This window comes from Schistocerca serialis, chromosome 6, assembly GCF_023864345.2.
Source record: "Schistocerca serialis cubense isolate TAMUIC-IGC-003099 chromosome 6, iqSchSeri2.2, whole genome shotgun sequence".
Taxonomy (NCBI): domain Eukaryota; kingdom Metazoa; phylum Arthropoda; class Insecta; order Orthoptera; family Acrididae; genus Schistocerca; species Schistocerca serialis.
Genome location: NC_064643.1, coordinates 61,013,695 through 61,026,132, shown reverse-complemented (window position 1 = coordinate 61,026,132; position 12,438 = coordinate 61,013,695). Strand labels below are relative to the sequence as shown.

The following is a 12,438-nucleotide window of genomic DNA, read 5'->3' as shown; positions in this document are numbered from 1 at the left end:
AAAATGTGAATTTTATTGTCTCTACTGATCACATTGCTATCCTCACTAAAAGTGGAAAATTATGGAGCATATTGAATGAAGGCTAAGTAATACTCTATGAACTGAGAATTAAATGAATAAAAATGAGTTGCAAAAATGAGATTAGCAATAAGCTTAACATCAAAACTCCAGATGGCCACAAGTAGACACAGTTAAGGAATTTAGATACCTTAAGAGCGAATTGACACATGAAGCATGGGGATAATAAGACCAGCACAGCCTGGGCGCATTATTAGCCTAGAGAAGTCTGCTAGCATCAAACACAAGTTTTAATTTGAGGAAGAGTTGTCTGAGAATGTTCAGTTTGTAGCAGAGCATTGTGTGGTACTGAATCTTTTTCTCTGAGAAAACTGGAAACGAAGACAGTCGAAGTGTTACAGATGTGGTGCTATAGAAGGATGTTGAAAATCAGGTGAACCAGTACAGAAAGTTGCTTTCTGCTGAATTGACAAAAAAGGAATATATGGAAAACATTGTCAAGGAGGGATGGGATAATAGGATGTGTATTTAGGCATCAGGGAATAATCCGCATCGTACTAGAGGAAGCAGCAGGTGGTAAAAACTGTCTGGAAAGACAAGATCGGAATACATCCTGCAAATAGGACATAAGGTGCAAGTGCTGCTGTGAGATGGCTTGGTATAAGAGGAAAATTCATGGTGAGCCACAAAAACCACTGCTTTTTGCCAATAGGCCACATGGCACACTCGGCAATAGTGGACAGCAAACATCTGGCATAGTCAGACAAGTTGCTGTTTCGCTTCTCTAACTCTAAAATTAGGCAAGCTGTAGAGTGAGCTGACAGACCAATGATGTTACATCTGCAGTGTGTGGACAGTATTGTTCAGCCTACAGACAAGCATTTTAGAGGGTATTTTCGTACTATATATTACCTGATTTCATGTTTTGTAAGCAAATGGTGTTTGAGTATTGATAAAGTTCGAAAAAGGTAAGATGGCTTCAATTTAGTAGTGGCATCAGCACCAAGCTAATACAAAAATGAAAGTTTCTAGAAAATGGTCCTAGAACCACAATGTGACAGAACAATCACTCATCCTCGAAGTGTAGATTTTTGCTTACTTTGTATCTTTCTTGCAGTGGCCCACCAGGAGGTATGGGAGGACCACCACCTCGAGGTGGTGTTGGCGCATTTGGTGGTGGCCCTGGTCGCCCTGGCTTTGGAGGCGCTAGAGGTAAGATGAAAGATTCACTAAAATCTATATTAGGCTTAAAATCCATGGTAGTCATTATTCTATGGAGCCTTTTTTCTAACAGAATTAGCTGTTAGTTTCAAGTTAGTCACAGCATTATGTAAGAATTACATGCTTGATGTAAGTGTAAACATTTATCTAAAGTTGACACTAGTTTACGCAGTGAAATTTTAGTGCCACATAGATAATTATGTATCTATATGTCATGAATATGTCATTAATGCTTTGATGTAATCTTAGGTGCAGCAAATGGAATGATGAACAGTAATGCTCTTGGGCTTGGTGGAGGTGGAAATCTCATGGCTGGAGGAGCTAAAAGCTCAACTCAAGTGACCATTCCAAAAGAAGTGAGTGTTGGAACATATGAGATTTAGGTTTGAAAATATTTAGTGTAAAAATCTGTAATCAGAAACTATTTCATGGCACTGCAAAGAGAAAAAATGTTTGTTATTCATGGATATAGTTACTGGTGACACATAGTGTAAATTACTGGTATGGTTAGGCTGCATGCCTGTATTCTGCTACAACTTGAGACATTTGAATTAGGACATGCTGAATCTTCTTGCTGCAGTATGTGCGACAGTGAGAATGCCAGCTGAGTGTCGTCTTGGCAAAGTGCTCAGTTGGATCTGCTGGCTGCTACGAAATACTTATCTGATTTCAAGAAAATTATTTGGTGAAGAAATTTCGTACAGCTTGATATCTTCACTCAATGAACAATGGGATTTATGTGTTTGGCATAGTCAATGTTCTCCACGAATCCAATGAATGCCAGCATGAAATTTCTGAAAGATCGCAGAGTTGTTGCTTATAGTTGGTTTTAGATTGTAAATACCTGTGTATGAAGTATAGCCAAAATATAAAAAAATTGTTTGTTATGAACAAAATACCTCTCAATTATCCACATTTTGGATCATAATGACGGACCTGTCATGCATGGTGTGCTCATATCCTCCCCTTTGCGTCATGTATCGTGGTTGTAAAATTGATACGGATTTCATAAATGGTGGTTGTGGTTGTTGTTGTGGTTGTTGTTGTTGTTGTTGTTGTTGAGGTCTTCAGTCCTGAGACTGGTTTGATGCAGCTCTCCATGCTACCCTATCCTGTGCAAGCTTAATCATCTCCCAGTACTTACTGCAACCTACATCCTTCTGAATCTGCTTAGTGTATTCATCTCTTGGTCTCCCTCTACAATTTTTACCCTCCACGCTGCCCTCCAATGCTAAATTTGTGATCCCTTGATGCCTCAGACCATGTCCTACCAACCGGTCCCTTCTTCTTGTCAAGTTGTGCCATAAACTCCTCTTCTCCCCAATTCTATTCAATACCTCCTCATTAGTTATGTGATCTACCCATCTAATCTTCCGCATTCTTCTGTAGCACCACATTTCGTAAGCTTCTATTCTCTTCTTGTCCAAGCTATTTATCGTCCATGTTACTCTTTTTCTCAAATGACAGCACACAATGGAAATATAATTAAAGCTCAATGTTTTGTGCAAGGTTTGAGCAGAGCAAATTGTAAATTACATAATTAGTATTTGTCCGAATTTTCATAGTCAAACTGAGAAATGAGTAAATGGGGTGTCCGTGACTGTCAGTTCTAGCTCTGGAAAAAACCCAACTTTAAGATAATTTGGCTAATTTATGAAACTTCTGTGATTTGAGGGAAAATTAAAAAATTAAAATATTTCACGAATAGCTACTGCTTCATATCTTCCAGGCCTAGCTATTTTGTGTACAAAAGTACATTAATGTACTCAACATCTCCACTATATGGTGAGTGGCAAAATTCCTTCTCACAATATTGGTACATTGATGTGACATTTAAGTGCCAAAAAGGCTTCCTTCAAATAGATTACTAAATTTAGGACATTCCAAGAACAGAAGGTGCTAGGACAGGGCTTCACAACATAGTGCTCGCGGAGCAAGCTGTGAGCAGCAAGGTGTGAGCACGGAACAGCGCGAGCACTCTACCCCCACTAGCGGACCAGAGCAGAGAGTGGGGAGTCACGTGGGGCACACAACAGCTGCCACCAATCAATGTAAATCCGTGGCCACCTGCAGGGATATCACTCACGAATTATTACTGCGACAAATGAAACAAATAAAGGAGAATGTACACGTGCCACATAATTTTATTAGCTTAGTGTATGCCTCTACATTCGTATTAATTTGTGAACTGTTACACAATAAAAGGTGTGGGATTCTCGGTTATCTCGTACTTTTTGCCCTTTACAATTGCGTCTATGTTCGGAGTAATTATTCTTGTGCATTGTAGGCGCAGCGTGCAGTTAAATTTCGATCAGACAATGCATTTCTCAGGTGCGTCTTGTTACATTTCATTGCAGAGAACAGTTGTTCACAAACATACGTGGAACTGAACATTGATATTATTGTAGCCGCCATTTTCTGCAAACGAGGAAATCTTTCCTGAGGGAAGTGTCTGTAGAATTCGAAAATGTTTTTCTTGTTCTGAAATTTCTCTCTGTTTTCCCTTGTCACGCTGCAGGTCAATAATTTCTAGTTGCAGCTCAGGACGAATCTCTTCAATATTCGCTGAATATGGAGAGAACAGATCAATATCACTGTCTAGTGCTGTCAGATCTTCAAAGCGTTGATCATATTCTTACTTAAGGGCAACTAAACTATGTGAATAACGTTCAGTCTTTGTGAACATCTTGCATGGATGATAATTTAGGAAAATGAGCTAGATTTCCTCTTTCCAGCTGACTCACCCAAAGTGTCAATTTCATTTTAAAAGCTCTTATTCGATCTATGAAATGAGTAATTGGCAGGTCTTTACCTTGTAGTGGAATGTTCAAAGCATTCAGATGGCTAGTTAAATCTGCTAAGAACGCGAGATCACATTTCCATGAAGGCTCTTTCAATTCAGGAACACATGTTATTTCCATGAACATATTTATATCATCTAATAGGCAAAAAAATTGATTTAATAATTCGCCACGACTAAGCCAGCTGACCTCGCTGTAATAAGGCAGGCTACTACCATACTGGCTTTCTACATTCTCAAGAAAGCTTTTAAATTGCTGTGTTGTAGCCCATGCTTCCTTATATAATTGGTTGTACGAACAACACTCGTCACATTTTTTAGAGTGATACTCTGCACATAAGTTTTCCTGGTGGATCACACAGTGAATGCCCCTTATTTCATTCGGCATGGTCAGTTTTTGCATTTTCTCCTTCAACAGCGCAACGAAACCTGATTACCCCCCCCCCCCCCCCTGTCATTGCTGGTGCACAGTCTGTAGACACTTGAACTAAAGAATTCCACGACACTACTATATTTTCAACACTTTCTTCAACGCTACTTAAAATATCGCCTCCGGTTGTAGTGTTCTTCATGGCTACAACATTGAAGAGCTCCTCCCTCACCTGAAGATCTCTACTAACACCTCTAATATATATGGCAAGTGCGCTGTTCCAGTGATACCAACACTTCCGTCCAGAGCTAGAGAATACGCCATAAAATCTTTAGATATTTGCAAGCTGGCTCTGGACGTCGTCTGCCATGTACTGTATGTGACGCATAATGGTCATGTTTGATAATGGCACAATCCGAAACTGTTCACCTTGAGATGGACACAAATGTTCTGCTGCAACTACCAAACATTCTTTTATTAAATCGCCATCAGTGAAGGGGCACAGGGATTTTGCTAAAGGCAAAGCAATTTTGTAACTCGCTCTTGAGAGCTGCCTCAGTTCATTTTCCTTCGTCATCCAGATCTTCTTCGGATAGCTTCCTTCTAAGTTTAATAACTTCCTGTGCACGATCTGGTCCATCACATTTTCCCCTTACGTAGTATTTCACGTGGTACGACTTATAATGTTGCTGCAAATTAAATTTCCTAAAAGAATTCAGCGTTTTGTGACATACTAAACATTTTGCAACACCACCTTTTTCTGTAAACAGATAAAATTCCTCCCAATGGGGGTTGAACTGCGAAAGCATTGTTGGGTTTACACAATGGCGACTTGACATGATTCTTAACCAGCGAAGTGACTGTTAGAGCTGATCGTAATACTTTAAACGTTACACAGTCGGCGCAAATGTAATAGGCACGCTGCGGCCCTGTTCAAACGTGCGCGCGCATTTCCCCTCTGTCCCTACTCACTGTGTATTTGAAGCATTTGTCTGGTGGTGTTAACGATATAAATTATAAAATTCTCCATGAAGATCCTTCCCTTTGTACATGTCATGCAAATTGCTTCTTTTAGAGTGAGCCATTTTATAGAAGCAGCTGGTTGACTTCAGTAGCAATCTTAAAGCAGAAGTTTGTCCCTCACACGCAGGATACCAACACATACTGTCTGGTGTTGCTGCTTATAGCTGGAGTGTTGCAGGCTGTTGGTATCTTTTTTTCTCTTGTGCAGGATGTGGCTGTAACTGTAACTAATTGGCCAGTTAAATGTTTTGGAAGTATGGTGACTGGGTGACTGAAGTTTTTGGTTAAGCCTGTGGTGGGGAAACTAAGTACCACAAGAGGTGCTTTCCTTGCAATTGTACAAGGAGTCAGTTTGTAAAATATTCTTCTAAATAAATTCCATTACTGTGTGTGTTGTATTCACAAATATAAAGCCAGAAATATGAAAGTGGTATAAAGTATAATGAAATTTGTGGAAATTGACTATGAAAGGGGTGTACTCACAATACTTCAATGGAACTAGGACAACACAAAATTGACTTCGTAGTTAGATAATGGTAATTGAGCAACAGCTGATTTTTAGGTTTACCAAATCAGCTATATTAGACAGTTAAGGGTTGTCAGTCAATATGAAGGTAGAATTTTTCACTTCTATGATGTTTGAAGTGCCATTTAACTCCACATTGCAAACTACTTAGTCCTTGAGCACTTAGAAAAATTTGATTGTTTTGAGGTGGAGCAACACACAGCCAGCTTTGACATAGTGTATATTTTTCAGAAGTGAATCCATTGAAATATACAGATGAAATAATGTAAGAATGTATTGCAAAACACTGCTCATTGTTATTTATGTAATAGTTGTTTAAAAGGCCCTTGAAATCAAGTTGGAATTGACTGCAGTAAATGAGAGCAAAGGTGTGGTAGCTTAAGAACATTAATGGCAAGAAATTGATAGGAAGCCACCATTAGGCTGTTGTTTCACACTTTGTTGCCAGTCTCACTGTATGGAGATGAGTGGTATTAACTTTTTCTTGATTAATCCTTATCATGTACTTTGCTCAATAGTGTTGTGGGTAGGTTTAACAAGGTTGTAATTAGAGCAACTTCAAACTATAAGTAGTGATAACAGCCACCAAACCTTTTTCATTTTGAGTAGAAGCTTTTATCAGAATGTGTCCTCAGTTGTACACACAACCTGGATGATTGCTTCAATAATTTGGGAATAGAAATCATACATTCGTTCACTTTTTTCCAAGTGTCTTGATGCAGAAACAAGCAGGTGTTGCATTGGTCTCCAGAGTCATCACTGTTGATTAGGAGCATTATTCAAAGCAGAGATATGTATGCTTCAACTGATAATAGAAGGCAGAGCTAAGAGAGCAGAGGTATGTGTGAACTGTGCTGAACTTTCTTGATGCTCCAATTTCCTGAAACTTTATATTTCAGACCTTTTAGGTATAGTTCACTCTGCAGCTTGTGGTAGGAAAGCAGAAATTATGCACTTCAGCAACAGACTTTCAAAGAAGTGAGTTTATTTCATATATTGGGGGAGGCTTTTCATTCACATATGCACAAAAAGTAAATATTGTGCTAATTTTATTGGTTATATGTTATGTAAGGTTTGTGTGTTAATGTTAACTTTGTACATAAAGTGTTTAAAAAATTACTGACTGCTCTGTTTCAAACAGAAGACAATTTAAGCTGGATGTTTCATTGCTTCTCAAACATCACAACAGTGTACATGTATGGCAGCAAATCAGCTGCATCTTAGTTCAATAGAAAAGAAGAAAAGTTTTGTGTAAATCTTTAAAAACTGGGAAGCTAGATTGTGTGCTTCAATGGTGTGTGAACCTATTTGGAAAAGCTTTTACTCGTGGTTACTTACAATGTTTAAAGCAACTTAGAATGCAGCATTGTTCTCACTATGTGCACATTCTTCTTTGCAGTTGGCAGGTGCAATTATAGGGAAAGGTGGTGCCAGAATTCGTAAGATACGATCTGACTCGGGAGCTGGAATAACCATTGATGAGCCACTTGCAGGATCAAATGACAGAATTATCACTATAACTGGTACACCTAACCAAATACAGATGGCTCAGTATCTTCTGCAACAGAGGTTAGTTACTTGCTTTGTTTCATTAATCAGCATGTCTAAAATATTTTGTGTGTTTTGTAATTTGCATGGGGAATGCATGCAATGGGTCTCTCATTTTGTGGTCATGTTTGTTACTTGGGAATGATTAATAAAAATTACATGTTTAATGGTTTCTTAAGTTAAACATAACTTACCTGCTGTCTTAAATCAAGCATAAGAAATGTTTCAGTATCATTCAAATATGTGAAAACAGTTAAGTTACCCTTTTAGTTTAAGTATGTATGTGTTTATAAGACTGGACAGAATACTAAAAACCACACAGCCACTGCAGTTACTGTCATTTGAGTCCCCATGCACAAATTTTCAAGATATTGAGTAGGGTTTCAAAACTTAAGGAGTTTGGTATACAACACAGACCTTATTTTGTACCTTTTATCTGGGCAATAACCATTTTGTGTGTAACAGTGAATAGAGGTGAGTCAGCTGTGACCTGTTAGTGATCCCTTAGATATTCACATGGCCATACAAGACAGTTTCCATAATTTTCATTCTCTAAAAGTTCTGGAGTTTACTTCCCAATGGTGGCTATTTGGAAGTGTTACTGTTCAAAATCTTTTAAAATGGTTGTTACTGTGCAGTTAATGTAGATGTGTTTTTAATGTAATGATAAAGTACATGTAGGCTTTGGAGGAAACTATGACCCAAAAATTTACTTACAGTAATTACCAACATAACTCTCATGAATGGTCTAAGGTAATAAATCTATAGTCCACATATGGCATTGGGAGAATTGCTGCATATTATCACTGTCTGTTCTTAAGCAATTTTACTTAGACTTGCTTATGGTGCTGTTTTAGGGCTCTTGGTTGGTAAAGGAACAATTAAACAACATTTTGTGCTGCATTCTGTACTCAGCTTGGAGTGAGTTTGCAATCTGCAGCCCAGCTTGTCACCAGCTTACTGAGCATAAAGCTTGTGTTCTGTGAATCAGCTCATCAGCAGTGTTTGGTCAATTACCTTGTGTTTGAAATGAATTTTACTTTCATGATGCTTAACTTCAATATTGTAGTTTGTGACAAGTACTAATGTACACAATTGGAACTGCTGGGTTTATTTTTGGGTGTATGTATTTTTTATGTGGAATCAGACATCTGTGACAGTGCGATTTATCTTAATTAGAACCTATTTCTGATGCATTGAAGTGTCAGTTTAAACATTTCACTAGCCAGTGCTGCACTCATGGTAACAGTATTTAAAGGACTAAGAATTCAGTTTTTTTTGTATAAGAAATTGTAAAAGTTTGTTTTTGTCAGTAAGTGTAAAGTTGTAAGTGCATTTAAAATATTAAATACAGTTCAATGATTTTCTGATGTTTGTGTTTACTTGGTCTGTAACTATGCTTGCTCATTAAATATATTTACTAACAACCTTAATACACAGCTTCTAAAATTATTTCATTATTAATAGCCTGGGAGTTGAGTTTCAAATCTCATTTGACCCTGTATATAGTAAAATATTGAATCTCTCTGAAAGTTGTAGAACTAATTATCACCTAACATTTTGCCTGTAATGCTTTCCTCTATTAGTGTGGGAGAATAATTCAAAGTTTGGGTGAATGTCTTCTGGGAATATTGCTTTTGTGTGGCATCTACATTTGGAAGAGGAGTGATTATCAATGCAACCAACTAACACTGGCTATTGTTGTGTGGAAGACTAGTGATTTTGTTGTTCTTTACATGAGTAACAAGGAATCACTAATCATCCTACAAAAGTAGCTGCATGCTTCAGTTAAGTCAACGGAGGACGCACTTGTAACGCACTTGAAGGTGACTTAGCTAATTTACATTTTTTGTGTATTACTTGTCTGGTTCTAGGAATATTAAGTGGCATCGTCCTTAAGTGTCCATGGATGCAATCATAGTTTCTACTTTTGAGATTTTAAAAGGTGATAATGTTCTAAAAGCACACGCGTGTGTACACACACACACACACACACACACACACACACACACACACACACACTCACTCACTTTGTTTAGGCATTTGGTTAACTCTTCACTTACCCTTGATTTTGACACCATTATTGCAGTATAGCCTCTTCTAATATTTTAATTGTGCTAAAAAGTGTAGATGTAATGCATTGCTGCTGAGGCTATAAACTACTTTCATACAGAGTTAAATGTTGGAAGGTTTTAAAGTACTTCATTTAATCAGGCATGGTGTTACAAGTGTGTTCGAGCAAACATCTCTGAAAAATACCTTGTCAAGTAGTATCAAAAGATTATGTGTCTGAAATTAATGGTGGTAAATTCATGGACACTTGCATGCCAGTTCTGTGTGATACTTGTATTACAATTTTTTAGCTATTAAATACAGTAAATTGTTTCAGCATGTTAGTGAAAATTGAGGGTACTGGTGGAAAATTTATTCTAGAATAAGTTCATGAAGAGACTTTCCTTGGTGGAGTAATTTTGTGGTCTTATAATAGCTATGTATTTGTGGAGGGGAAACTCTTTCATAGAATAATTAGGACAAAAATAATGCGGATTTTGAACCGTTTGTTCTGGCTATTTATCAATTTTTAACATTATTTGCTTGGAAGGTGACATTTAAGTTGTTAGCATTGACAGCGGTGACCATTCCAGGTAAATAATGCTGCTACTGGCAATATATAACTAGCATTTTGTCTACTGATGCTATAAATCTACTTATAACAGCATGCATAATTTAAAAGATTGATTTTGAACTCATTATTTACAAGGCTGTACAAAATACACACAAATGAAACTAAACAAAACTTTTTTTAGCTGCCAGACTGGGCCAGGATCAGGAAATTACTAAATGACGAATATTATCTACTACTAAATGAAAAGGTGAGTTTACTCAAATATGAATTTAATATGTGCAATGGTGCTTGATCATCTGCATAAATGCTGATGTAAAGTAGGATAGTAATTTTAGCTAATTCAACTCACAAATTTTGTGTAATGGAATCTTCTGTTGCAGTGTCCAAATTTCTGAATATTTTTGAAGAAGTTACTGGCTGATGGTTAACTGTGATGCTTTCGTCAGGTCAACAAGTCATCTGTGATGATTCAATAAAGGAGTGTATTGGACTGTGTTGGTTCTTTGTTACTTTGAAGATAGTTATTTTAGTGTAGCTTTTAGTTCAAATGCAGTTTTTTAAAATGTGGTATGAAGATTTTAGTTAGTAATATGTGAGCTGATGATGCAGAAGAGAACAAGAGTGGTACCTCGACTTTTGTACCTGCATACAGTTTACATTACATCACTCTTAAGATATGTGACAGAAGTAATTGTAGTTTCAACTGAATTTATCATAGCACATCTGATCCCACAAAAAGAAATCAGTAATGGAGGATTCCAAAGTGCATATTTGTCTGTTACCCATCTTTAGAAATTGTAGTGTCCACATCATTGCAAACATAAATTAGTGTTATTTACATAGTGCATAAGATACAAATGTAATTGCATTTGCAAGTCATAAGTTGACAGTGACTATTATACATCTTCATGTGTGAAATTTGATCGTACTAAACAATGTTGCCAGTAGAATTCAGTTTCAGGGATTATATATAAATATATATATATCAGTACAAATCACTGTTTAACTATAAAAACCATACAGCATTCATAAGTCCCATTTATCAGTAACGTGTGTATTAACTATTAGATTTTTGTAATGTAATGATTCCATTGAACCAAATGTATTTAGTTTGTAGGCTTTTTTATGTATGACCCTTTAAGCTGACACTGGAAACTGAAAAACGCACAATTGTACGTGTAATTGGGGCTGAGAAATAAAAGTGACTTAAACTGTTGCAATACAATAAATTGGATTTAAAATTAATGGTTTTCATATACATGACGTGATTTCAGTGAAAGCAAGTATAAAATATGTAGGCAATTTGTTCTTTAGCTTTATAAGAATGTAGATGTGAATTTACAAAGCTTATTTCAGAATTTGCACTGAAGAAATGTTTTAGTTCAGTTATGATCACTTCTTACAAGTTGTCATTCATATTTTACAAGCCAATAAACAATCACACACACATCATACTTCTAGAATTACATGGAATATTTTTAAATTGTCACAAATTTTTATTTTTACTATGGACGTGTGTGTGTGTGTGTGTGTGTGTGTGTGTGTGTGTGTGTGTGTGTGTGTGTGTGTGTGTGTGTGTGTAGAATTGCATCTTGAGAGATTCTCACAAAATTGTCCAAATTTTTTGCATAAAAGATTTGATTAGTGCCCAGGCAAATGTTCCCAAAACAGTACGATGCAGCCCTCAAAAATTGAAAAATTATTAGTTAGATTTCAGAGTAGATCTGTACAAAAAAATTCTAGTTAATATTTATCAATAGCTAACTGTGCATTGTGGGTTTGTATCATGTAATTAGTAATCCATACGAATTCCACATTAACAAATTAAAATGCTGAGAAATATTGAAGCAGTTTTTAAATAAAAATATTAACTTATGTTATTAATTACTAGACACTGAAAGTAAATTGATAGAGGCATGCAAAATGCGTTACTGAACAGAGAAAACCATACTTCAATAACAATTTTGAGATTGAAGTACTTAATTTTCTATTTGACACTTCACATTTTTTGCAGTAAATTGTAAGCTGTTGACACTTGCAATTTGATATCAAGAGTAATTAATTTTTCTTAAAATCTCAATTTATTAAGACTGACAAAGGCAACACTTCCATTGATTTCTGTACAACTGGAGAGTCGCTGCAAGAATTGCTTTGGGTAATTTAGAAAATATTCCTTAGATTTTGCAGTGATTGGTATTTATATAATTGGGAATGCTTCATACTGTAGACATCAAAGTGTTACTGCAGAACACAGTTCACACAAAAACCCAGGCTGAAAATCTGGAACCTTTTAAATTCACCTGAAC

At 36.5% G+C, this 12,438-nt stretch overlaps 1 protein-coding gene across 3 annotated transcripts in view; it reads left to right on the top strand.

The window, feature by feature from the left end:
- LOC126484444 (heterogeneous nuclear ribonucleoprotein K) overlaps positions 1-11,377 on the top strand; it is a 69,588-nt gene extending 58,211 nt beyond the window's left edge. For all 3 annotated transcript variants that reach the window (XM_050107963.1, XM_050107965.1, XM_050107964.1), the window contains 5 exons: positions 1,136-1,230; positions 1,489-1,595; positions 7,358-7,527; positions 10,314-10,379; positions 10,513-11,377. In XM_050107963.1, the coding sequence (XP_049963920.1) occupies positions 1,136-1,230; positions 1,489-1,595; positions 7,358-7,527; positions 10,314-10,347 (406 nt within the window). In that variant the 3' untranslated portion in view covers positions 10,348-10,379; positions 10,513-11,377. The remainder of the gene's footprint in view (positions 1-1,135; positions 1,231-1,488; positions 1,596-7,357; positions 7,528-10,313; positions 10,380-10,512) is intronic.
- Positions 11,378-12,438: the final 1,061 nt, after the last annotated feature.